The following is a 26,327-nucleotide window of genomic DNA, read 5'->3' as shown; positions in this document are numbered from 1 at the left end:
AAACAAAATTTTAAGTTCCTCATGAGGAGCTCAGCAACTCTAAATCTTTACATGGTGTCACTCCAACCAGACTCTATCCTGTGTTTTTTTAACTCTCAAAGATTTTGTGCCCATTGACTTTCATTATATGACTGACAGACTGCAACAGTTAGAGGTAAAAATGTGTAGCTGTTTGGTTACCTTCATGTCAACCTTTGACCTTCATTCAGGATTACTTCACAGGAAATGGATATGACAAGAAATGATGTGAATTAAATGGAACTACTGAGTAGTATGCAGTACATGTTGAGACGGAAAAACACTCAGAATTTTAAGAACATTAAATTATCAACTGCTATTCCAAATTATCCACTTCAAACTCACTTTTTTCATGTGAATTTGTCAGCCTCAACAGTGTTTCAATATGTAGGTAAATATATCTTGATTTACCTATCACCTTAAGCAAATAAAACATTACAAAATTAAAAACAATATATTATTACTTCAGAAAACCACTAGAAACACTGATTAAAAATCGCCTCGGGTTTCGTATGAAACCCTAGTTCCTCGAGGGAATGAGACGCTGCGTCAAATGCTTTGGGAACGCCTTCAGCGTGACCACGCTCTGAAACATGTGTCTAATCCGTCCAATAGGAAAGCGCGCTGTGACGTCACGGACGGGGTGATGTCGTGAACCAGGAAACTATAAAGCACATGCGGTGAATGCAGCCGGCAGCTTCTGCCACCAGGAGCGCTGCAGGGATGCCAAAATTGTGGAAGGCGACGCAGCGTCTCGTTCCCTCAAGGAACTAGGGTTTCATGCGAAACCCGAGGCGTTCCCCTTCGGGAACGTCGAGCTGCGTCAAACGCTTTGGGAATGAAATACCCACGCCACCAGAATTTCAAAGACCTGCTGAATGTGAAGCAGGAAAAAGGGGTCATGCATGCTCAGTAATGGCTGCCGAATAGGCAGGAGAAAAAGGCGAAAGTAGCCTGAGAGGTGATGCCCGAAAGGCAGAGTAGAGAAGGGCCTTGGCCCAAGGGCAAAAGTAGCCCGGCGAGAAAAGGGAGCCTTCGCTCACTGAAAAATAAGGGCGAAAGTAGCCCGGGATGATTACTGCTGAAAAGTCAGGATGGAAGGAGCCTCAGCTCGTTGATAAATAGGGGCGAAAGTAGCCCGGAGTGATAACTGCTGGTACAGCAGGATAAAGGGAGCCACAGCTCATAGATAAATAAGGGCGAAAGTAGCCCGAGGTAATTACTGCTGATCAAGCAGGATAGAAGGAGCCTCAGCTCATTGATAAATAAGGGCGAAAGTAGCCCGGAGTAATTACTGCTGGTAAAGCAGGACAGAGGGAGCCACAGCTCATAGATAAATAAGGGCGAAAGTAGCCCGGAATGATTACTGCTGAAAAAGCAGGATAGAAGGAGCCTCAGCTCATTGATAAATAAGGGCGAAAGTAGCCCGGAGTAACTACTGCTGGTAAAGCAGGATAGAGGGAGCCTCAGCTCATAGATAAATAAGGGCGAAAGTAGCCCGGAGTAACTACTGCTGGTAAAGCAGGATAGAGGGAGCCTCAGCTCACTGAAAATAAGGGCAAAAGTAGCCCAGAAAATTTGCTGCTGATAGTGCAGGAAAGAAGGGGCCTCAGCCCACAGGTAGATGAGGGCGCTGGGTCCTGGAGAGATAGCGGGGAACACTGGCGAGGGCTCCTTCCTCGAAAAGAGACCTCCGGGAGCGAAGCGTGCGGAGAGGAAGCCGCAAACAGTGCACACAGTCAGCCTCCTCAAAGGCTGACTGGGCATGCCTCGCCCCCAAGCAAGAAACGCAAAGCGTGTGTGTGTCCTCGGCCGTGATGTATCTTTGGCATGGAGGAACACAACGCTTGAAACTCTTGCGATCGCCCATTATTGCTTTTTCTTATCTAACTCAGTACTCAAATAAAAGCATTCACCGCATGTGCATTATAGTTTCCTGGTTCATGACGTCACCCCATCCGTGACGTCACAGCGCGCTTTCCTATTGGACGGACTAGACACATGTTTCAGAGCGTGGTCACGCTGAAGGCGTTCCCAAAGCTTTTGACGCAGCTCGACGTTCCCGAAGGGGAACTTTCCTACACAAACACATGTTGGCTGAATAAATGACTAAAATGACTTAACATTTTTTTGACAGCTGACCAATGACAAGGGAGTAGTGAAACCTGTCATTTCCAGAACAATAAAACATATATGGAGACGGTGCCAGTAGATAGACTTTTATTTTATTGTAAACTGAGGTTCTCCTCCCCATTAAGTTTAATAACCAATGTGTGGTACTGATGGTCCCACGGGCAGCGCGTCGACATGTACAGTAGTGTTGTTGTGCTTTGGCCGTTCTTTTTTTCGAGTCCCGGCTCGCAGACCTAGCTGGTCTCCCTGTTCTGAGCAGCTTAGACCAGCCTGTTACATTTGTTATGGCAAGAGAAAACATGAGATATTTATTGACAAGTACTGATCTGATTAAGTGTGCTCTATGTTTCAGAATTGCTGTTTATAGATTTATTAAATCAATGCAAATGCAAGGTGGACAGTATCTCTGGACAGAATCTAGTGTCAGGTCTCTATACAGAAAAATCCCTGGTGTCAAATTAATACTGCTTCTGTGTCTATATGGGTCCACACTACAGAGTGTTAAAAGTAACACTGAAGCGGTGTTTAAGTGAAAGAGATAATTAATGGATGATTAAGCAGTAGTGATGAACACTTGCTGTTAACAAGCACAATCAATGAAGTAAAACAATAAGTACAACTGGGTTTCAGTAACAGCCTTAAATGAAATCAACTAAAATAAAACATGGAATATCTCAAGATCTCAGTAGAGGAGGATTCAACAACTCAACAGCTTTACCAGCTTCACTGTCTTAATTAACTTGACTTCATTACTAACCAGTTTGACTTTATTTCTCTCATATAAAAGTTCTTATTGGGAATTAAGAGAAGTTTATTTTCATATTTTATTGAATTTCATTTAAAGGTTACTATCATTGTTTTCTTTAGCTGCGCTGTTTACTCTTGACTTTATAATATTTTTTTTCTTCTCTCTGGCTATTGTAATTCTGTTTACAAAACACATTATTGCAGCAAAGAAAACCAGGAGAATATGTGATCAGGTGATGCAGGCTGTTTGATGGGAAAAATAATAATAATAATAAATAATAATAATAATAATACAGTGGTTTGATTCACTGATTGTTACATTTTACATTCTTGAATATAGCAGCCCTGTGTTTCTTTAGTTTTTTTAGTTTTTTTTTTTTTTTTTGTGGATCATATAAACAATTTTATAAAAACATTGTCCATAAAAAGGTTTTCTTTACGGCACACATAGACATGAGGAATCTGTATGTGAATCTTAACAATGGTGACAATCAACATGTGTTTTGATTGGTGCATCCAGAATACACTGCAGCATGAAGCTTTTTGTTCATTGTTACCATTGTTGAGATTCATATGCTGAGTCTTGATGAATGTTTGTCTTACTTGTACTGATGTTTGAAAAGTCTAGTGTGCAAAGTGTTTATAAAATTCTTCAAATTATCTGATACATTTTTTTTACCACTTGTAAACTCTTTGACACCTTATATTGTAAAGGAAACATTCCTTTCATCTAAAGAAACAATAAAAAAACAATCTGAGTCAAAGGCTATAAAAAATGTGATTTATAATACTATTTTGCAGATCACACCCTAATGCCACACTGTTGATTCCGGGTCCTCCAGCGATTTACCGTCTGAACACAGAAAGAAAACAGATTAATGAAACTGAGACAAAGGTTAATCGATTGACATATGGACAGAAAAAAAGAAATAAACAAAACAAAGTCATACTGATGGTGGGAGAAACCGGTGCTGGGAAAACCACCATGATCAACACCATGATCAACTACTTACTGGGAGTAAAGTTTGAGGATGAAGAGTTTTATCAGATAACAGAAGAAACTGAGGAGAATAAAGGAGAGAAAGAAGAAAAAGAGAAACATGAGGAAGAGGAAGAGAAAGAAGAAGAAGAAGAAGAAGAAGAAGAAGAAGAAAAAGAAGGAAAACAAGATAATGTAGATAATTCAATATCCCAGACATCTGCAGTCACTGTTTATGAGGTTTTTGTTGAAGAAAACCCAACATCTCTGACCATCATTGACACTCCAGGATATGGACACACTGAAGGACACGAGAAAGACAGAGAGATTTCTGAGTATTTGATCAGATTATTTTCAGATACAGATGGGATTCATTATATTGATGCGGTTTGCTTTGTGATGAAGGCAACTCAGAATCGTCTCTCCAGAAAAGAGCATTACATATTTCACTCAGTTCTGTCTCTGTTTGGTAGAGATATAGAGAACAACATAGTGTTTCTACTCACACATTCAGATGGACTTCCTCCAACAAATGCTCTCAATGCCATTAAGAAAGCAGAGATTCCCTGCAGAAGAGATGGGAAGAGTAAACCTGTTCACTTCCTATTCAACAACCGACAGAAAGAGAAAAGAGACAAACAGTATGAACATGCATACAGATCATCATGGGATATGGGAAAGAAAAGCATGACTGAGTTCTTAACACTTCTGGAAGAAAAGAACAGAAAAAGTGTTAAAATGACATTAGATGTTATGAAAGAACGAAGAAAACCTGAGGCCTGTGTCTCTAATCTGAAGGAGAAAATCTTTGAGAATGAGTTAAAAAACGAAGAACTGATTCAGATTCAGGAGGCACTCAGACAAAACAGAGACATCATTCAGAAATGTCAAAACTTTCAATTTACAGTCAAAAGAGCTTACAAAGAAAAGGTCCCCATTAAAAATGAATGGTTTTGGAACAGTATGGCAACCTGCTGCAACGTCTGTGAGGAAAATTGTCATGAATGGGACTGCTCGTGGGTGAATGATCCCAAATGGTGTTCAGTCATGAGTAAGGATCACTGCACAGTATGCACAGGAAAGTGTCATTACAGCAAACATGTTAAAGAGAACAAAAAATATGTGATCAAGACAAAGGAAATTAAAATGACATTTGATGATCTTAAACAGGAGTATGAACGTATGAACACTAGTGACCAAACTATAACAAGCTTTGACAAAGAAATATATAAGAATACTAAAAAGAAGCATGAAAACAGCATGAAAGAGTCTAATAATAAGGTGGAAATAGAAAAAAATCTGAAAAGTGATCTGGAGAAGATGAAAGATGTAAAGTCCTTCCTGCTGCATGAAGCGTATATCAGCATTGTCAGTCTGTCTAAGATCTCATTAAAAGCAGACAGTGCTTCCACTCTTCAGCATCTGGATTTCTTGATTCCCAGAATAAAGGAGGAGAAAAGAGATGAATGGATCAAGAACCTGGAGGATCTGAAGAGAACTGGAGAACAGCAGAAAAATAAGGGAGCTTTACATTATGTGAAGGATTACACTGGGCAAAAAGGGAACAAATCTGTCACTAAATCACAAACAAATCTCAAATTACAAGATTAAAAGCAGAACTGATATTTCTCTGCCAAGGAAAATAAGTGTGTTGACTTACAAGAAGATATGATTATTTCCATTATTAATACTCTTTTACTCTATAATTTTTATTTTATATTTAAAACACATTAAACGTTTAGGTGGCTGATTTATTGTTAAACTTATTGTGGGGCCTCCCGGAATCACCACATTCCAAGAAGAATCTAAAGAGTCTTTTTTTTCAGTCATCTGCAAACCATAAAATTGGTCCACGGCCATCACATGACGCCAATTGTCTGGACCGGCTTCCTGTCAAGGCCTGGTCCTAATCAAAACGGTTAAAACTCAATCAACAGGACTCATCTGGACTCAGAGCGTTCAGTGTTATCTCGTGACCAGCTACACACAAATTGAGAATCGAATAAACCAGGAAGACAGATTTACATTGACACTCCCCAGCCTATGAAGCTCAGGATCTGCACAATGTAACTTTCTTGACCTCAGGACATCTCTTACACATTCCAAACTCACCGTCTTTATCTACATTTGGAGAACACAAGAACTCAATGTTTTTTTTAAAAGGACAATCCTTTATTACCATTGCTATTAGAGCAAATATATTCACAAATAATGTGTTACACACCTTTTTATATGCTTGATGTGTTTTATGTAATCATTGGAGTTTTAATCGATGCAGTTATATCCCTTTTGGTAGATAGAGCTAGTAAACGTAAGATATTTCAAGTTTGGTGGTAAATGAATGGTGGCAGTAATTGAAAAGTTGATATTATGTATAATACTCACATTACAACATCTTATTAAAGTTATAAACAAAACTTTGGTAACACTTTCTATGAAGCCTGTATTTATAATACATTATAACGGTATTCTTAAGGCATTATAATACATTAATAATGCATCATAAAAAAACGTATAATATCTTGTATCATCTTATGTGTCATGTATCTGGTCTGTCTTCTCATCATGAACTCTTGCACACACATTCTGGACTGCAATCCCCATAAGCCACTGCACCAATCACTGCACACAGCTGATCCTCGTTTCCCACTGAACTGATTGCTGCATACACCTGTTTATCATTTACCCACATGCATTTAAGCCACTCACACACACAGCCACCTTGCGAAGTCTTATTGTTCCTATGGTCGTAATTCTAAGCGTTATCTCTGTGTTGGATTATCTGTGTATGACTCTGGACTGTGTACCCCGTTGACGATTCCTGCTTCCTGCCATTGCGACCATTCCCTGTCCATCGAACTGTTTCCCGGATTACCTACGTTGTTCCTGTTTTCTGGTGATTATTCTGGCCTGTTGACGATTCTAATAAATGCTGCAAATGGATCCGCACGTCTCAGTCTGACTCTCCTTGTGACAGAAGACTTCGCCACTACAAGGATCTAGCAGCTTTATTCTCCAGCATCACAATATGGACCCGCATGAGTCTGTAAGCAAGATGGCCTCCCTTCTAGAGTCTCTTGACAAGATGACCTCCCTTCTAGACTCTGTTCGCAAAATGGCTGCCCTTCCAGAGTCTGCTCTCAAGATGGGCCCCCTCCCACAGCCATGGCACAAAATGGCTACCATCAAATCAGAGACTGCGCCGCCAGAGCGCCCTCCAGTGACTGCGCCGCCAGAGCGCCCTCCAGTGACTGCGCCGCCAGAGCGCCCTCCAGTGACCGCTCGCTTAGAGCCTCCTCTTCCAGAGTCTCCGCTGGAGACGCCCAGCCCTCCTGAATCTCCGCTGGGGTCGTCCAGTTCTCCAGAGCCCGCTTCACAAGAGCGTCGTCCAGAGCCCGCTTCACAAGAGCGTCGTCCAGAGCCCGCTTCACAAGAGCGCTGTCCAGAGCCCGCTTCACAAGAGCGTCGTCCAGAGCCCGCTCCTCAAGAGCGGCGTCCAGAGCCCGCTCCTCAAGAGCGTCGTCAAGAGCCCGCTTCACAAGAGCGTCGTCCAGAGCCCGCTCCTCAAGATAGCCTTCCAGAGACTCCGCTGGTTCCGCCCAGCCTTCCAGAGCCTCCGCTGGTTCCGCCCAGCCTTCCAGAGACTCCGCTGGTTCCGCCCAGCCTTCCAGAGACTCCGCTGGTTCCGCCCAGCCTTCCAGAGACTCCGCTGGTTCCGCCCAGCCTTCCAGAGACTCCGCTGGTTCCGCCCAGCCTTCCAGAGACTCCGCTGGTTCCGCCCTGCTTTCCAGAGACTCCGCTGGTTCAGCCCTGCCTTCCAGAGCCTCCGCTGGTTCCGCCCAGCCTTCCAGAGACTCCGCTGGTTCCGCCCAGCCTTCCAGAGACTCCGCTGGTTCCGCCCAGCCTTCCAGAGACTCCGCTGGTTCCATCCAGTCGTCCAGAGATTCCTGTCTGCCCGGTTCTGGTCACGGAGCTCATGCATGGACTGTTCCCACCCACCCTCCCTGCTGCTCCAGTCCCGCCACCTCTGTCTCCTGACAGTCCCTCTGCTCACCCACATCCCACCTTCGGTGCAGAGGACTTGCCGTGGGACTGCCAGTCTCCATCGGTGTCCAGACTGAGGGATCCCTCACCATCACCTCCAGTCTCAGAGTCCTGGACTCCACCTCGGCCCTCCGACCCTGCGGCTCCACCCCGGCTCTGTGCTCCCTCGTCTCCGTTGTCGGCCGTCGGCCCACCAGCTCCTCCGGGCTCCATCGTCTCTCCGGCTCCGCCCCGGTCAGTCGTCGCCCCACCTTCGCCTCTGGACTCTACTCCTCCGGCTGCGCTTCGTCACTCCGTCCTGCCGGCTCTGTGGACCTCCTCCCTCCCGTGGGCACAGCCTCGATCCTCTGTCACTCCGGCTCCGCTGCGTACCTCCGGACCTCCATCTCCGCCGGGGTCGCCAGAGCCTTGGGCTCCGCCTTGGCCCTCCGGATCCTCGGTGTCACCTAGGACCATCGACTCTCCGGTTCCGCCTCGGGCTACACCGGCTCCACCTCCGTCGGTCGGCCCCATGCAGCAGCCAACCCTTCCCCCACCATGGCTTCTCCCTCCGTCGGCTCCGCCTCAGTTCGTGGTTCCAGTACCCCTACATGGACCTGGCCCTCCATCCCTCCCCCTGTTCCGCCTCCGCTCCACCACCCTCCAGGTTGTATTAGGTGGTTAGAGCGTCTGGAAGCCGCTCCTTGGGGAGGGGCTCTGTCATGTATCTGGTCTGTCTTCTCATCATGAACTCTTGCACACACATTCTGGACTGCAATCCCCATAAGCCACTGCACCAATCACTGCACACAGCTGATCCTCGTTTCCCACTGAACTGATTGCTGCATACACCTGTTTATCATTTACCCACATGCATTTAAGCCACTCACACACACAGCCACCTTGCGAAGTCTTATTGTTCCTATGGTCGTAATTCTAAGCGTTATCTCTGTGTTGGATTATCTGTGTATGACTCTGGACTGTGTACCCCGTTGACGATTCCTGCTTCCTGCCATTGCGACCATTCCCTGTCTATCGAACTGTTTCCCGGATTACCTACGTTGTTCCTGTTTTCTGGTGATTATTCTGGCCTGTTGACGATTCTAATAAATGCTGCAAATGGATCCGCACGTCTCAGTCTGACTCTCCTTGTGACATTATGAGTATTCATAAGAACAGTCTTAATGCATTATAATGTTTTACTTATTTGTGGTTATAGCTTTTAACAGTACGATTACCTCCTCCATAGTTATAACATATTATAAGTCTCATATCTTGCCATGTTTCTCATGTCACTTTACTTAAAGCATACAAAGACCACTTATAAGTAATTATAATAATATTTCTCAAAGAGCCATAAGATCAGGTATTAGATGAGATAAATGTGTAATATGACACATTAGTATTATCAGTTTGATTATTTTGATGGTACCCTTTAGACAGCTTTTTATAAGTAACTCTGCAACTGCATGTCAGCTAACAGTAATTTTTATGTAATCATTTTTAAATTAGTATGCAAAATATATGCTAACACTGTATTTTTGGTTCCCCAAATGACAAACTGATTAACTTTGCAAGCATGTAAACCTTCTACTACCTAGCCTAACCTTAACCTAAGTCTATTAATACTCCAAGGAGTGTTAGTTGACATGTAGTTGAAAAGATGCATATAGTCAATAGACTAAGGGGACCATCAAAATAAAATATAATATAAATGAAAAAAATATATGTAATATGATATAGTCCATTGTAAATTAGGTAGAATAAATATGTGTGTTATAAATAATCATAATCTTAAAAGTTATAACCTCAAATACTCAAGTATTTTAATGTATTATAATTGTTGTTATGAGTATTTATGAGATAATATAACATATTATAAGGTTTATTATAATGCATTATGCTTTCATTATAATGCCTTAGAAATACCCTCATAATGTATTATAAATAGGGGCTTCGCGAAGGGCTGAGCATCATGATTATTTATGCACAAGGAGGAACAGCATGGGCATGGCCCTGCAGAAAAATCTAATTGTTTGAGTAGCACACCAAACAGAAAAAACAGAAGCCAACTATGTTTATATGTTTTGTTACCTACCGTTCAAAGATTAGCTGTTTCCCAAAAACCCAGTTCCAAAGATGTATGTGGATTCTTAAATATACATTTACATTTAGCACACGCTTTTATCCAAAGCGACTTACATTGCTTTACATTTAAGTACATGCAATACTTGGGATCGAACCCATGACTCTGGCATTGTTACTGCCATGCTCTAACCACTGAGCTACAGGGAAATGGTAATATGATATAAGTGTATAAGACCATTGATAATGTAAACCATGATCGGTAGTGATTAGTCTTTATATTACCCTACTTTTTGCTGACATCAAAACTCAGTAGCGATTCTACAAAAACGAGTCAGATAGGTAGATTTAATTGAACCTTTAGTCTAGAAATACGCCGTATTTAGCACATATGAATGTGCAGGTCGTGTTTGATGTAGCAGCTCACACACACATACCGAAAGCGTTCATTCGGATGAGGGCGCAAAAAACAGCACAAAAATGAATAAAACACGGCTCGCCAAAGCTTAAGACAGACTGCTTAAAAAGTAACTGTTCAAAAACACAGCGCTTTAAAAATGTGAAGCTGGGCGCCAATCAAGGTTGTGACGGAAATAGTGTGCGTGCTTATTAGGATTATTAAAATAATCCACAGAAACCGCAAAAAAGACAATCCTTGAAGTGTGAGTTCATCAGTGTGTTTTCAGCCATGTATTCACTCAGATAAAGATGTATCATTTTCTTCTTAAGAAAAAAATTAAGATGTTATTGAGAACATATTTGAGAAATTCTTAAGAATTTTTCGAGAATTGCACTTAAGAACTTTCACAAAACATTTATTTCATTCAAGTCCCCATGAAATCAAAATGAATTTTTTTTTTTTTTTTACTTTTAGTATGAATATATTAGCCTTAAGGTTATCTATAAGCTAGTGTGCTTCAAAACAATGGCAAATTTCGCGTTTACAAGATATGGGCATTCAAAAGTTACAGTCTTGTCACTTCGGCCAATATGAATCAACGATTTTGATGATATCACCCGTGCACTTCAGCTTCTCATCAAACGTTCTGTCCAATCAAATGCTGTCTAGATTCTGAAGCGTCCCACCCCCTACACTATGAATAGACGCTGAATCAGCAGCTAAGATGAAATGAAACGTACTTCATAAAGTTTCACTTGCTGTAGCGAGGAATTATAGTTTGCAAAAAGTCTTAACTGGTAAAATGTGCACACATTGTCACAGCAACAACTAACAAGTAGGCTAATAAAAGAAAGAGAAAAAACTTACTCATGTAAATATCTCCTCGCGCCGTGTCTCACATAATGTTCGTCTTCTGAAAGTTTTATTTATAACTCTTATATGTACGAACAAAAATTACAGAGCATTTTAGGTTCTTTTTGCTCCTCTCTTAAAAACATGCAACTTGCGTCGCCGGAGTCCCCCAGGAGGTTAAGCAGAAAAACAACCCAAAAGCATAATGTTTTCAACTTCTTATTTAACAGTGGGGATGGTTTTCTTGGGGTCATAGGCAACATTCTTCCTCCTTCAAACACTGCAATTTGAGCTGATGCCAAAGAACTTGATTTTGGTCTCATCTGACCACAACACTTCCACCTAGTTCTCCTTTAAATCATTTACATGTAAAGGCCTATCTGAAATTTGCCAATAAGCATGTGCTTTCTTGAGCAGGGGGACCTTGTGGGCGCTGCAGGATTTCAGTCCTTCACGGCGTAGTGTGTTACCAATTGTTTTCTGGATTGATATTCTCCTGGCTTGAGGTCATTGAAACTCCACAAGGTGAGATCTTGCATGGAGCCCCAGACTGAGGGAGAGTGACAGTTTATATTCTTCCATTTGCAAATGATTGCACCAACTGTTGTCACTTTCACACCAAGCTATTAGCGATGATCTTGTAGCCCATCCCAGTCTTGTGTAGGTCTACAATCTTGTCCCTGACATCTTTGGACAGCTCTTTGGTCTTGGCAATGGTGAAGAGTTTGGAATCTGATTGATTGATTGCTTCTGCAGACAGGTGTGTTTTATACAGATAACAAACTGAGATTTGGGGAACTTGCTCCTAATCTCAGTTTGTGACCTGTATAAAAGACATCTGGGAGGCAAAAATCTTGCTGACTGATAGGGAGCAAATACTTCTTCCACTCATTAAAACTCAAATAAATTTTTTGCATTTTTCTGAATTTTTTGTTGTTATTCTGCCTCTCACTATCAAAATAAACCTACCATTAATTATAGACCAATCTTTTATTTGTCAAGTGGGCAAACATTCAAAATCAGCAGGGGATCAAAAAAAATCAGTGTAAATGAACATCTGTAGCGAATTAGCTCGAAAGGGAAATGTACAGTATATAATTAATTACAATTAATTACAATTATTTATCCCAGACACCAGTTGTGGTTTATTGGACTTTGTATGTTTTCCTAGTGTTTTTTCCCCGTTGATGTTTATGTTTTGGTTTCTCCCTTTGTCTGCCCCTGTTGTTTTGGTTAATTTGGTTTCTCTATAACCATATTTGGACTTGCTTTTATTAATCAGTTAACTCGCCCCACCTGCTAGAGCTCATTTGCTCCCTTTATAAGTTTGTTATTTTCCCATGTTTCACCGTCCGGCAATAATGTTACATTGATGTTAGTATGTTCCTGCATTTACCCTTGTTCCTAGGTTTCTTAGTTTTTTTCCCTTGTGTTCCAGTATTTTGTTGTCCTCGCTTTGTTTTTTCGCAATAGCATATCTGGAGGTCATCTGATGATTGGGCTATGCAAATGTTGGGGGCGTAAATATTAACGATCCCGGGGCTAATGCGTAATAGTCTGTGTTATGTTAGGATTGACCTATTTTTTAGTGGTCTTTTGCAAACACCAGATTTATATAAGGAGGAGGAAACGATGGTGTTTAAGACTCACAATATGTCATGTCCATGTACTGAACTGTTATTATTCAACTATGCCAAGGTAAATACAGTTTTCCATTCTATGGCACCATTAAAGTACTACAGCATTAGAGCATGTAGCTTGAATCGAAAATTGTAAAGGGACTGTTGTAGAGATACACTTCTATAATCTTTCGGGCAGTGAATAGACTCGGGTCTTTGTTTCAATTTCAACTGTTTACTGGATGGTTTCGCACAATAAACAAAAACAAATAAACTCTGGTCAAAAAACTGTGTTGCTCCGTCTTACTTTCTCTCTCTCCCCCGAGCGCCTTTTCCAAAGGGCGCTCAAAGACAGTCCAATAACAAGCAGAGCAAACCACTACAGAACAAACATGGGGGTGTTCAACTTACGATTACTCCAGAGTGTTACTTTCGATTTACACATTAATCTAAACACATTAAATAATATCTACTTGAACACTTCCAACTTAATGTTAAATGTAATAATTTAAATTATGGCTCTTACAGGGACATTCATTTACAAGGCAGAATTAGAAACTAATGTAATTTGTGCACAAGTTTTATTAACTAAGTACTAACACATAACTAATCTAAACAAACAAACATACAATCATACTTGTGAGATGGGCAAGTGACAAGCCATTGGAGAAACAAGAAAAATGCAGATATGGAAAAAAGTCGGTTAACCACCTGAATGAAACCTTCAGTGCCATTTTACAACTGTCTACAACTTGTACAAAATCACATTTAGTTAAATGTACAATACTTGCATTGCCTTGGTCATTGACTACCCAGCCAGCAATGACTTGTGGGGCCCATTATGGGCTTGCACCCGGGATCCACATTGGGGCCAGCCGTGGAAGCCCAGACGTACTAAAAGTGGGACCTGTAAGGGTACTGCATGGGTCTGCAATTCATGCCAAACCCATTTGGGCCCCACCTGCCCAAAGGGGTTTAAAGTGGGTTTGCACCCGGGATCCACATGGGGGCCAGCCATGGATGCCCAGATGGGTTTTAAGTGGGATCTGTAAGGGTCTTATGTGGGTCTTAACCGGGCAATACATGTCAGACCCATTTGGGGCCCACCAGTCTGTAGGGGTTTAAAGTGGGCTTGCACCCGGGATCCACATGGGGGCCAGCCGTGGATGCCCAGGTGGGTTTTAAGTGGGATCTGTAAGGGTCTTATGTGGGTCCTAACTGGGCAATTCATGCCAAACCCATTTGGGGCCCACCAGTCTGAAGGGGTTTAAAGTGGGTTTGCACCCAGGATCCACATGGGGGCCAGCCGGGGATACCCAGATGGGTTTTAAGTGGGATCTGTAAGGGTCTTATGTGGGTCTTAACCGGGGAATACATGTCAGACCCATTTGGCGCACACCAGTCTGAAGGGGTTTAAAGTGGGCTTGGACCCGGGATCCACATGGGGGTCAGCCATGGATGCCCAGGTAGGTTTTAAGTAGGATCTGTAAGGGTCTTATGTGGGTCTTAACCGGGGAATACACGTCAGACACATTTGGGGCCCACCAGTCTGAAGGGGTTTAAAGTGGGCTTGCACCCGGGATCCACATGGGGGTCAGTCGTGGATGCCCAGGTGGGTTTTAAGTGGGATCTGTAAGGGTCCTATGTGGGTCTTAACCGGGGAATTCATGAAAGACCCATTTGGGCCCCACCTGCCCAAAGGGGTTTAAAGTGGGTTTGCACCCGGGATCCACATGGGAGCCAGCCAACGCCCAGGAGGACCAAGCCGCTCCCAATGCCATATAAAATTAACATTTTACATTTCAGCTATTTTTTTTAAGAAATACAGCACAATTACATAAAAAAAATGGGACAGTTTCATCAAAACTTTTAATTAAATGTTTACCTTAAAACTATTAGAAAATACTTCATGATAATTCACTCACCCCCATGTAATCCAAGATGTTCATATCTTTCTTTAAGTTATAACACTTCCCATGTTACCAGAGTAATTTCTTTGTTTTTACTAAATTAAAGAAACAACCACCGAGCTGATTCTGTGTAATCTTTGTTTATTCTTTTCTTTAGTGCTCAAATTTAGCTTAAACCCTCTTATTAAATCATCAGATACTTCAGAAACTTAAAGCAATTGACATCAGATCCACAAAAGAAGATAGAATAATGAGCAGTTCAGTGGCCTTGCAGTAGTGAGAAAAAAAAAATTGTATATATAGCACTTCCCCAAATGTTGCAGGTTTGGAACAGCATGTAGAAAAACATTGAGTACGCTGAAAAATGGTTTTGAAGCAACAATCCAACTTCAGCTTTCCTCCTTTTCAGGTCAACATGCAAAGTCCTTTTGCTGCATAAATGTCTAGCTGATATGGACACTCTCCTTTCTTTTAGAGCAGTGTGAAACCAACCTCAGACATATAAAGATATCAAGGAGTCCTTTCTACAAAATAAACATTAAACAATATTAAACATCAACAGTGTTTGAAGTGAAACCTCCAAAAACAAACAAACAAGTACTTACAGATTGAGCATAAAACACAAGGTTTCTCAATCAGGACGTTGGCTGCGTTCGAAACCGCAAACTTCCATACTATATAGTAGGCAAAAAGCAGTAGGCGAGCAAAAAAGTATGTTTGAATGTTCAGTATTCATAAAAGAGTAGGCGAGAATCAGTAGGCGAGTGCACTAATTCTCGCGAGATTCGGACGAACGTCTACTTAAAGTGCGTTCGAATATGCCTACTTACCTACTATATAGTAGGAAAAAAGAGTACGTGAAGAAAGAAGTACGTTCGAAACCTCAGTATTCATAAAAGAGTAGGCGAGAAATCCCCGGATGTCCTACTGCTTCAGCCCAGATTCTGAAGTGTTCATCTGATGCACACTTTTCAATCCCAGGAGGCCACAGGAGGCTAAAACGTCATCATCGAACGTGATTGGGAACCGCAACGAGAGTGTTTACAAATGTGAGTATTACAAACCAAAACACGGTTCCCTGTCTTAAAATCGTATTTGTTGAGCTACTGTATCGTAAACTGCTGATTTGCATAAGGTGTCAATACGTGTAACGTTAACCCCCTGGGGACGAAAAACGCCCTGGGGCGTTTTGAGGCAGTTTCCCAAAAGGAACTTTAATTACTTTGTCATTTCTGATTGTACAGATAAAAGCAGTACATCAATCGAATCTGTAAAGGGTCTACTTTTATTTGTATATACTCACAAAATCAAAAAAACATTGTGATTTTGCAAAATAAAGAAAACAAAAAGGGTGTGCTGTCTGCCGCGTTGATCTCCGTGATCTTCATTCAGAAACGCGTCAGTAAAATAGACTATAACTCAGCCAATATACAACACAGAGACATGAGCAATATGTCTAGACAAAGCTTGATATGTCTACTTTTAAACGAAGTAAGTGTAACAGATAAATTCCTGAGTTTAAGTTTAGGCAATGAGATGTTACATGTATGTGTGTGGAAGGCATTCTGTCCCTCGGGGCTTGCCGTAGGCAAGAAAAAGTGCACGCGCATGGTGAGATGAGGGGGCCCCCGCGTTTGGGTGTTATATGTGAAGAAGGAAAATAAAAAGTATGCACCGTTCAGTGAACCTCTTGGTCTCGTTTTCATTATTTTATTATCAATAAAGTGTTTAGGCGAACCCAATACAAACGCTCGGTTACATTGGTGGCAGCGGTTTTGTTTTGAGTATGTTAAGTGAGTATTTTAAAGTATTTCGGCGGTTGTTAAACTAGTTAGCTTAGCTTCAAAAGTTTATAGTGAGATAGCGAACGCGGTCAACGGATCGTCATTATGTGGTGCAAAGATGATGACAGTTTTACTACGTTACGGGACCGTGATAGAAGCAATAGGAGCGTGCGAATTGAGTTGCCGCCGCCGTTCTCCGGGGAGGAAAGACAAAGCTTCGTGGGCTGGGCCAGACAGTTTGAAGTGGCTGTCAAAGCGCTCACGGAAGGGAGTGGAAGCGCTTCCTACAACTATGAACTGACAAGGATTTTGCCTACACGATTGAACAACGCAGCTTTCTCTCTATGGGACAGTCTCCCTAATGCTGTTAAATCGGACTATGAGGCAGTGAAAGAGAAGCTAAAAGAGGCTTTCGGAAGGAGACAGTTTATGGAGCGATTCAGAGCCAGCTTATCTGCCCGTCCTCGCGCAGCACGTGAGAGTCTAGAGGTGTATGCAGCAGAAATAAGTCGGCTAGTGGATGAAGCTTTTCCCGAGTACGGCGACAGAGCCCAGCGGGAGGAGAAGTTTCGCCGTTTCGTGGCTGGCCTGGACCCAGTGCTGAGGACAAAATGTTATGAGCAGGGAGCGACAGACATGGAGGAGGCCGTAATAATTGCAGGTCGGTGTGAAAACGCAAGGAATGCGATTGATGTGACTGCTAATGTGGGCCATAATTTAAATGCAGACGGAGCAGTGGCCAATGTGAACTCGGTGTCGGACATTGGTGGGCTGTACAGAGCAATTGATAGATTAACTGATGAGATGAGAGACATGAAAGTTACTCTTAACCGTTTGGAGGTCGAGAATCTCGGATTGAAAGAAAAGATGAGTCGGAGTGGCAGAGATGAGTGGAGTAGAGCACGCTCCCCGTCACGTGAGACAGGTCAGTGCTGCTGTCAGGGGCATGCTTGCCGTATGCAGACGTATGAAGCACAGAGAGGCCGCTCTTCTGAACGAAAACCGTTCATTGAATTTGATAATCGAAAGGAACATAATGCAACTCGTAGCCCTATGAGACGTGCTCCCAGCCCCGGCCCTAGCCCATATATGCGCAGACGAGGCAGTTATGAGGAAGAAACTAGGAAACCGGGAGTGCGCTTCATGACCCCGAGCGGTGAGGGGAGACATTATGAGCCGGGAAACGGGCTGTAGCTGATGTTGCGGCCCAAACACCAGCTGTGATACCCAGGGGCCCAAACCCTGATGAAAATTTGTCTATATTGGACACCAAGGCAGACACAAACACTGACCACTGCCCATTTGTATCATATGTAAAAGGAACAATTGAGGGCATTGAACTTCCTATTTTGATTGACTCTGGTTCTAGTGTATCGCTGATGAGCTCTGATTTTCGAATGTCAATTCCAGCATTTCGCAGTCGGCCTCTTAAGAAAGACTATATTGCGGCCCGTGCTGTAAACGGACAGATGTTGGACACGCTGGGCACACTTACTGTGACACTGCAGCTGGGTACTGAAACCTGGCAACATGTTTTTCACATAGTGAGAGAAGCAACACAGTCTGTATTGCTGGGATGGGACTTTTTATTGAAAAATCATGCCCTGCTGGATGTTAGTCATGCTAAATTACAGTTATGGGACATTTCCATTCCACTCCTTACCAGTGCTGATTTTGTTCCAATGTGCTGCAATGTGTCGCTGGCCACGGACATGACATTTCCACCCCTCAGTGAGTCAATTGTGCCTGTTAGGATTGGTTTACCTGGCACGACCCGGCTATCTAGTGACTTTGTGGGGTATTTGGAACCCAATGTGTCTGAATCAGCCAGCCTCGTTGTTGCACACACACTCACTAACGTTCACAATGGACTGACCAAGGCACGAATTTTGAATCCAACAGGACAGGACATTCCTATAAAAAAGGGGACACATCTGGGAGAATTTTACTCCATAACTGATTCTGATATTCAACCCATTATTCAGGATGCAGGTGTAAAAGTTGATAATACCCCACTTGACACAGCTCCCTCTATATCGTTAAGTGAGTCACCAATCTCGACATCAGATAAAATTAGACTCTCGTCACTGTTGCAGGAGTACGGTGACATCTTTACTTCTTCAGAGAAGAATACAGGAAAATGCATGTTGGTGCAACATCATATCAGGACCGGGGAACATGCTCCTATTAAGCAGCGCGCATACCGTACAACACCAGAAAAGCGAGCTGAAATAGAACGACAAGTGGCAGGTCTGTTGGCTGATGGCATCATCGAGGAAAGCTGTAGCCCCTGGGCATCGCCGGTCGTGCTTGTGAAAAAGAAATGTGGCACCTGGCGGTTCTGTGTGGACTATCGACAATTGAACAGTATAACTATTCAGGACTCTCACCCTTTGCCTCGCGTGGATGACACTCTGGATGCATTGGCGGGCTCTAGGTGGTTCAGCACGTTGGATTTTTCGAATGGCTATTGGCAGGTGGAGGTGGCTGAACAAGACAGGGAAAAAACAGCATTTACTACAGGTCGAGGTTTGTATCAATGGCGCTCCATGCCGATGGGACTTTCTAACTCGCCTGCCACATTTCAAAGAATGATGGAGCTAGTTTTGAGAGGGCTCCCGTGGCACATTTGTATGGTGTACCTGGACGATATTTTGATTTATAGTGCGACATTTGAAGAACATTTGGCACACCTCAGAGAAGTGTTTTCCAGAATAAGGTCGTCAGGTTTGAAATTAAACCCCAGAAAATGTCACTTCGTCAGAGATCACGTGGTATTTTTGGGTCATGTCGTTTCAGAGAATGGCCTCCAACCTGACCCCAGAAACACGGAGAAGGTCCGAAATTGGCCAGTGCCACAGTCTCCCTCCGAGGTTAGAGCATTTGTGGGACTGTGTTCGTACTATCGACGCTTTGTCAAGGATTTTTCTAACCATGCAGCTCCGCTGAATCAACTGGTAGGCAAAAATGTGCCTTTTGTGTGGAGTACTGATTGTGACAGCGCATTTAACTATTTGAAAGAAGTGCTGTCCTCTGCTCCCATTGTGACACTACCGGACTTTAAAGTGCCATTCAAAGTTTATACAGATGCCTCTAAGTGGGCTGTTGGCGCTGTACTCGCACAGGCAAAAGATGGATTGGAGTGCGTTGTGGCCTATGCCAGCCGTGCTTTAAATGCCACACAGAGACGTTGGTCCACTTTTGACCGGGAGTTATGGGCTATCGTTTGGGCAGTGAGAGAATTTAGACACTATCTCGGACTTTCTTCTTTCACCATCATTACTGATCATCGGCCACTTCTTGCGCTACGACGTATGTCCATCGAGGATGATCCCACGGGCAGAAGGGCGAGATGGCTTCTGGAATTAGACCCGTTAAATTGGGTTGTGGTGCACAAAGACGGCAATCGGCACAAAAATGCTGATGCAATGTCCCGCCGCCCAGTGACATCGGATATGGAGATCAGTGAGACAGTAGTTGAAGAAATAAGGGATGTGAATGTGGTGAATGCTGCACAATCTGATAATGACATGTCCTGTTCCTCTAAGACCACTGAGGGGAATGAGAACGTGGTTTCGTCTGCTTTGTCCTTCAGTGCAGGCGAGGTGATGAGCCTGTCTGATTTGTCATATGATGCAGCGGACATTGCTACGATGCAACAAAACGATCCAGACATTGACACGGTACGACAATGGGTAGAGCGATCACAGCGACCTCCTAGGAGACAGCTAGCAGGTACATCTCAGAGTTTACGTAAATACTGGACTGAGTTTAACCGCCTTTCTATAATAAATGGACTGTTGTGTCGCTCAGTTTCTTGTCCTCTCACAGGTGACCCCGTTGCTCAAGTGGTGGTCCCTCCTTCTCTTAAACACGACATACTTTTGCAGCTTCATGGTGCCCCAACTGCCGCTCATTTTTCTCCAGAACGGGTGTGGGAACGAGCGAGGCGTTTTTGCTACTGGCCGTCTATGTTTAAGGACATCAAGACATGGTGTGAGCAGTGCACAGCATGCCAAACTCGCCATAAGCCTGTCCCTGTTCATCAAGCACCCATGGGTGGGTCCCTGACAATGCGACCCTTTGAGAGAGTTGCTATGGACATTTTGGAACTGCCAATAACAGCCAAAGGAAATCGGTATGTACTGGTAGTTGAGGATTATTTCACAAAATTTGTTAATCTCTATGCACTGCCTAACCAATCGGCCCAGACTGTCGCTCACTGCCTGTTTGAGGATTACATTTTGATTCATGGCATTCCTGAAACCCTGCATTCAGATCAGGGCCGCCAGTTTGAATCCGAAGTGGTTCTGACCCTCTGTCGGTTGCTGAATATTAAGAAAACACGCACCACTCCCTACCATCCGGCTTCAGACGGCATGGTGGAACGTTTTAACAGGACATTGACTGATCAAATGGCTAAGATACTTTTGTCATGTGGGGGTGAATGGGATGATTACATCAAACAAGTGGCTTTTGCATACAATTCCTCACCTCATTCTAGCACCAAGTTCTCGCCATACTTTTTGGTGCATGGACGAGAACCAAGGTTGTCTACAGACTTGCTACTACCAACTCGTACTCTTAACCTAAAAATTTCAACATCTCATGCTGAATTCGTTTCCACTTTGCTTGAAAGACTACAGGACGCTTTCAAGAGTGCCAGAATGTACAGTGAAGTGGCTTTTGATCGGCAGAAACTGTATCACGATTCAGGCCTCAGACACCAGCCTTATGCGGTCGGTGCCATGGTGTGGCTACATAATCCTGTGGAGAGCCGCATGAAACTGGCGCCTCATTGGAAAGGACCTTTTAAGATTGTACAAATCTTAGAGTCTGGTGGAGAGTCAGGACTGACTTACAGGATTGTTAGCCCTATGGACTCAGATGGACAAGGACAGGTTGTGCATTACAATAGGCTGCGACCTTATACATTGCCTGTTCCTGCACTTTCACTGTCTGGGGTTCCTCATTCTTTGGGTGATTCTCCTTCTAAAGAGTCTGACATGCTGGGGGGGTTGAAATGCAGTTCACCTCAAAGGGATTTAAGTGAGGCACTTGAGGGACCTGACGAATGTGTCCCTGGTGTGAGTAGGGCTGGGAGGACGTTGAAGCCTCCTGGTCACTGGAAGGATTTTGTGTTGTACTAAGGGTAAAAAAAAAAAAAAAAAAAGGATTGTTGGAGAAATGTCTGTTTAAACTGCTAATGTTTCAGATGGTCTAGACAGTTTTATTGTCGGACATGGGTTCAGGTATTATACATGTTCTGTTGCAATGTGTATTATTTTTTTTTTTTTTTTTGGATACAGGTTCTATCCTTCACTGTTTTGATGGATAAACGGGGACGTTTATGTTAGGGGGATGGGACGTATGTAACAGATAAATTCCTGAGTTTAAGTTTAGGCAATGAGATGTTACATGTATGTGTGTGGAAGGCATTCTGTCCCTCGGGGCTTGCCGTAGGCAAGAAAAAGTGCACGCGCATGGTGAGATGAGGGGGCCCCCGCGTTTGGGTGTTATATGTGAAGAAGGAAAATAAAAAGTATGCACCGTTCAGTGAACCTCTTGGTCTCGTTTTCATTATTTTATTATCAATAAAGTGTTTAGGCGAACCCAATACAAACGCTCGGTTACATAAGTTTTACCGAAAACAAATATCCTGTGATAAAATAATCAATATGAAACCAACACGATGTCCAGTCTCTCCGGTGTGCTTCATTATTTTATAATTAGATCACGCCCACGAGCTGTTCCCTATTCATATTCAAATCGTCCACGTGAGGGCGCCGCGCCAAAAGTAGACGCCCACATCACGGTAAACAAAGGAGAAACTTCGTTCAAGTTAGTCATTTCTGGAAGAAGACTCTGTCAGGAATAAAACGTACTTCAGAAGACATGAGTAAGTTTTTTTTTTTCTCTTATTAGCCTACTTGTTAGTTATTACTGTGACAGAATGTGCAAACATTTTACCAGTTAAGACTTTTTGCCAACTATAATTCCTGACTACAGCAAGTGAAACATTATAAAGTACGTTTCATTTCACTGCATCTAAATGACTCACGATGCCAGTATGTTTTTAATAGTCTGTTCAATAAAGAATGATGCAATATAAAGTTTATAGTGTTCACATTAAAGCTTAACAGTTATAATATAGCCTAGTTTCTATAAGATCATAATTATTTATTTAGTTATTAATGTATCTTACAACAGTAGGATGTAATATGAGGGTTTACACTTAGTGTATGTTTTGACAATATGTATTAATACTGTGTTCTCGAATGGATGTTAAACACGATAAACAAATTTTATTAGTTTCTCAGATATAAAATGTCCTTTTTACATTTGTACAAAATGCGTGGGTCTATGACTACAAAATCATAATATATATATAAATAAATAGTATGATGCTGTTGATATTAACATGCTCACAGATGTTTTGTTTTGTTGTTTTTAGTGATTGGAAACCTGCTCAACACATGAATCCTGCTGACATTTACTTGAGTCTCCTCAAACTGTTTTCCTGAGAGCACTGTACCATCTTCAGATGTTAAAGAAGTTCACGAGTGAATCTCAAGTTATTTTTCTTGATAAATAAATCTATTCAAAATAAGCTACAAACATATTTTGTCCTTATATTCCTCCTTCATTCATTCCTTTGTTCCTCTCAGTCATCTGACTGAATAACTAATTATGCGGCTCATTATGCAGGTCTTTGTCTTCTCAGGTGTGAATCACAGCATTATTCATGATCATTCACGCCTTCTTCGCATACAGCTATTCTAAACAAAAAGTGTCTTCAAAAATTTAAATCAATATACTGTTTTGTGTAAACAAGTGAACGAGATGATTTTCACATCATTTGATAGAAAAAACTCTAGCCTAACACATCCAGTTCTCAAAGTCTTGTGAACAAATATTCTGTATGTGTTTCATGACTTTATTTCAGTGACTTCAAAAATTTTGTTTTTCACTAAGCACGCATAAACGTTGTTTTCTCAAAAACACAAACATGTACATTCATGTTGCTTACATATTATTGTAGCCCAAATTGTGCTGATTACAATATAATCAGATTTGGGCCATTCATATGTTTTTAAGATACTGAAAAAAGCACAAATGTCAGGGCATGTCAAAACTTCTTCAGGGACCAAAAACACCCTCAGTCCCCAGAGGGTTAAAGTATATTTGTGATTTCGCTGTAAAACACGTTTTATTACGTATAGCGACCGTAGCATCTTGATTACTAAATGATGATTACTAAATGTTTAACAACTGACAGGAACATGTTATGAGAGAATTAAATGAGCACAGCACAACACGAAACAGACATCTAAATGAGTGATGGACGTTGTGTGAGTTTATGTAGAATTCTCTGTTGTCAACACTGCTTTAGACTAATGTAATGTAAATAAACATATAGTTAGTAAACAAGTAAACATGAGTTATCTATTTCATTTGTTTAATAGTACTGTTGATATATTCAGGAGCATTTGTATTGGATAAAAAGCCAATTAACACAACAGCTACCTCATAAATGTAGTATTGAGCACATGCTCAAATCAGAGGGAACTGAATCTTGTGTGGATGTTACAGGGACAGATGAGACAAGTATGTTTGTCTGGTGAAGAGTGACTGATGAAGCAGTGCTGCCATCAAAGGCTTTGAGTGAGTACACCTACAGACATCTATTTAAACCTTAAGTTGCAGTTTTTTTAATAATAAAAAAAACTTTAAGCACTTTTCTGATTCTAGATTTCTGTGCCTTTGTTGCAGGTATTTTGCGGTGGAGCAGGACCTGAAAGGAAAGGTGACAGCAGCATTTGTGGGGAAAAAAAGTTAAATCTGTAACTTAATATAAAGTTTGGTAATTTTGTTACTTCTAATACAGAGATCTAATGAAATTGTGCTGTTAAAATGACAACTTTTGTATTGTATTTGTGCATCTTTGTATGATCTGAAATGTCTGCTGCAGACTGGTGTGTGCAGTGAGAAAAGAGAAATCCACAGCAGCATCCTGTAAATGGTCAAGTGCCATCGATGAGACCCTCCATCACTCCACCTGCTCTTTGTCTCATCTGGACCAGATGATGCTGTGGTCTCTTCATCCTCAGAGACCAAAGAGCCAGCGAGAGCATCTAGAGAAAGACTAAAATACCAATATGTCTGAATAAAGCTTTGTTCCATGTGTCTTTATTTATGTTCATGGTTATTTTATTATTTTACTCATATATCCATGTTGTTATCAGTAAATAAAATATAAGTTTCATTAACATATGCATTAATTAATTACTTGATTTAAAAAAAAACATGCTTGTTTTACTAAAAAATATAATTAATTATAGGTCAGCATTTATCATTATTATTGATCAGTGCATTCTGAGGTAATCTTAATTTCTAAGCAGTAATACTTACATTTTCTGAGTGTAAAATCCTCAAAAAACACCTCCAAACACAAGATCTTCAAGCAGCTGATCCACGTCTCCTTTGTGCAGATATTGCAAACATGGAGGAAGATGTACTAGGTAGGGTTGTTGTGTTACTGATGCTATGAGGTGTTTGAGCACCTGTTGTGCTTATTTTCATTTTATTACTAATACTACCTAACTTACAATTACAGGCTCAGGGTAAGATTGTATTTATCTTTAACAATGAACAATCATAATGAGAAAAACTAAAAACATAACTATTAGGCTTGCTTACATCATAGTATGCAATTATATACACAGGGAAATATGATTAAATATCTCTGAATAATCAAAATATTCACATCATCGTTTATCAAAACTTGGATTTGTTTTTGTTATTGATAAGCCTCAGGGATGAAAAGAGAAATTTAACAAGAATTTAAGCTAGCTTTGCGTATGGATAAACAATTTTGAATACAAAACAAAAGAAATAACTTATTCAAAAAATTAAGAATTTGGGTTTTCCTGACAAAAATTATTTCTTTAAGAATTAAAAAATACAAAAACCTAAATGAACCCAAAACGTATCTACTACAATCACAATAAAAGAACAGCTGTTTCTTCAACATGACCACAAAATAAACAAATTTCATCAATATCAAAATATTTATAGAAAGATGAATTAAACCTGTCGCTATATGTTAAGTTGTTGCACTTGTTATAACGTCGTTGGTCACATGATAACGTCAACATGGCGGAAGACGTGCAGATCACATCCATACTCAACGAGATTTGGCTGTAGAGTACGTACTCTTTTAGCGCTCGTTAAGTAAGTACTTATTGAAATTAAGTACCTACTCATTGAGTATGCGGTTTCAAACGCAGCCAGTGATCAGCATGTTCAGGTGTGTTTGATTAGGGTTAGAGAATGTTCTTCTGAATATTCAGCACTACTGCTAGTGATATATTGCTTAAATAAAATATTTCAGTAAACAAGCAATAAATACTGAACAACTTACATTGACAACAGAACTGGTTTCTTTTTCCACTGGGAAGTCAAAGGAGAACTTTCAGCGGCACATTTTCCACTGCAATGTTGTTGGTCTGATGGAAAACAGTTTAGATACAAACAAATGTGAATAAACTTTAGTCCATTTAGTTGGTCAGTTTAACATTTCTAATTGAAATAGTGAGCTCTTACTGTCATGTAAGGACCGAGATGATTGGGGAAGTTGGGGTTTGTTGAGCAACAGTTGTAACAAACGCTGAAATAAGACCAGAGGAGTGAGTAGAACACAACAACATTAATGACAAACTAAATAAACTGACTTTTCTTGCAGGAATCCACTGAAGCAGATGAGTGCAGGTCTAA

General features: G+C 41.6%; 1 protein-coding gene and 1 pseudogene across 1 annotated transcript; one reads left to right on the top strand and one right to left on the bottom strand.

Annotated features, from left to right (window-relative positions):
- LOC141326042 (uncharacterized) overlaps positions 1-26,327 on the bottom strand; it is a 312,593-nt pseudogene that overhangs the window by 190,137 nt on the left and 96,129 nt on the right.
- LOC141325765 (uncharacterized) lies at positions 3,352-5,488 on the top strand. The gene is made up of 3 exons (XM_073834501.1): positions 3,352-3,362; positions 3,700-3,966; positions 4,084-5,488. Exons 1-3 carry the CDS (start codon positions 3,352-3,354, stop codon positions 5,486-5,488), a joined length of 1,683 nt encoding a protein of 560 aa, XP_073690602.1.

Source organism: Garra rufa, chromosome 2 (assembly GCF_049309525.1).
Source record: "Garra rufa chromosome 2, GarRuf1.0, whole genome shotgun sequence".
Taxonomy (NCBI): Eukaryota; Metazoa; Chordata; class Actinopteri; order Cypriniformes; family Cyprinidae; genus Garra; species Garra rufa.
Note: the sequence above shows the minus strand (reverse complement) of the source record. Positions and strands in the feature narration are given on the sequence as shown.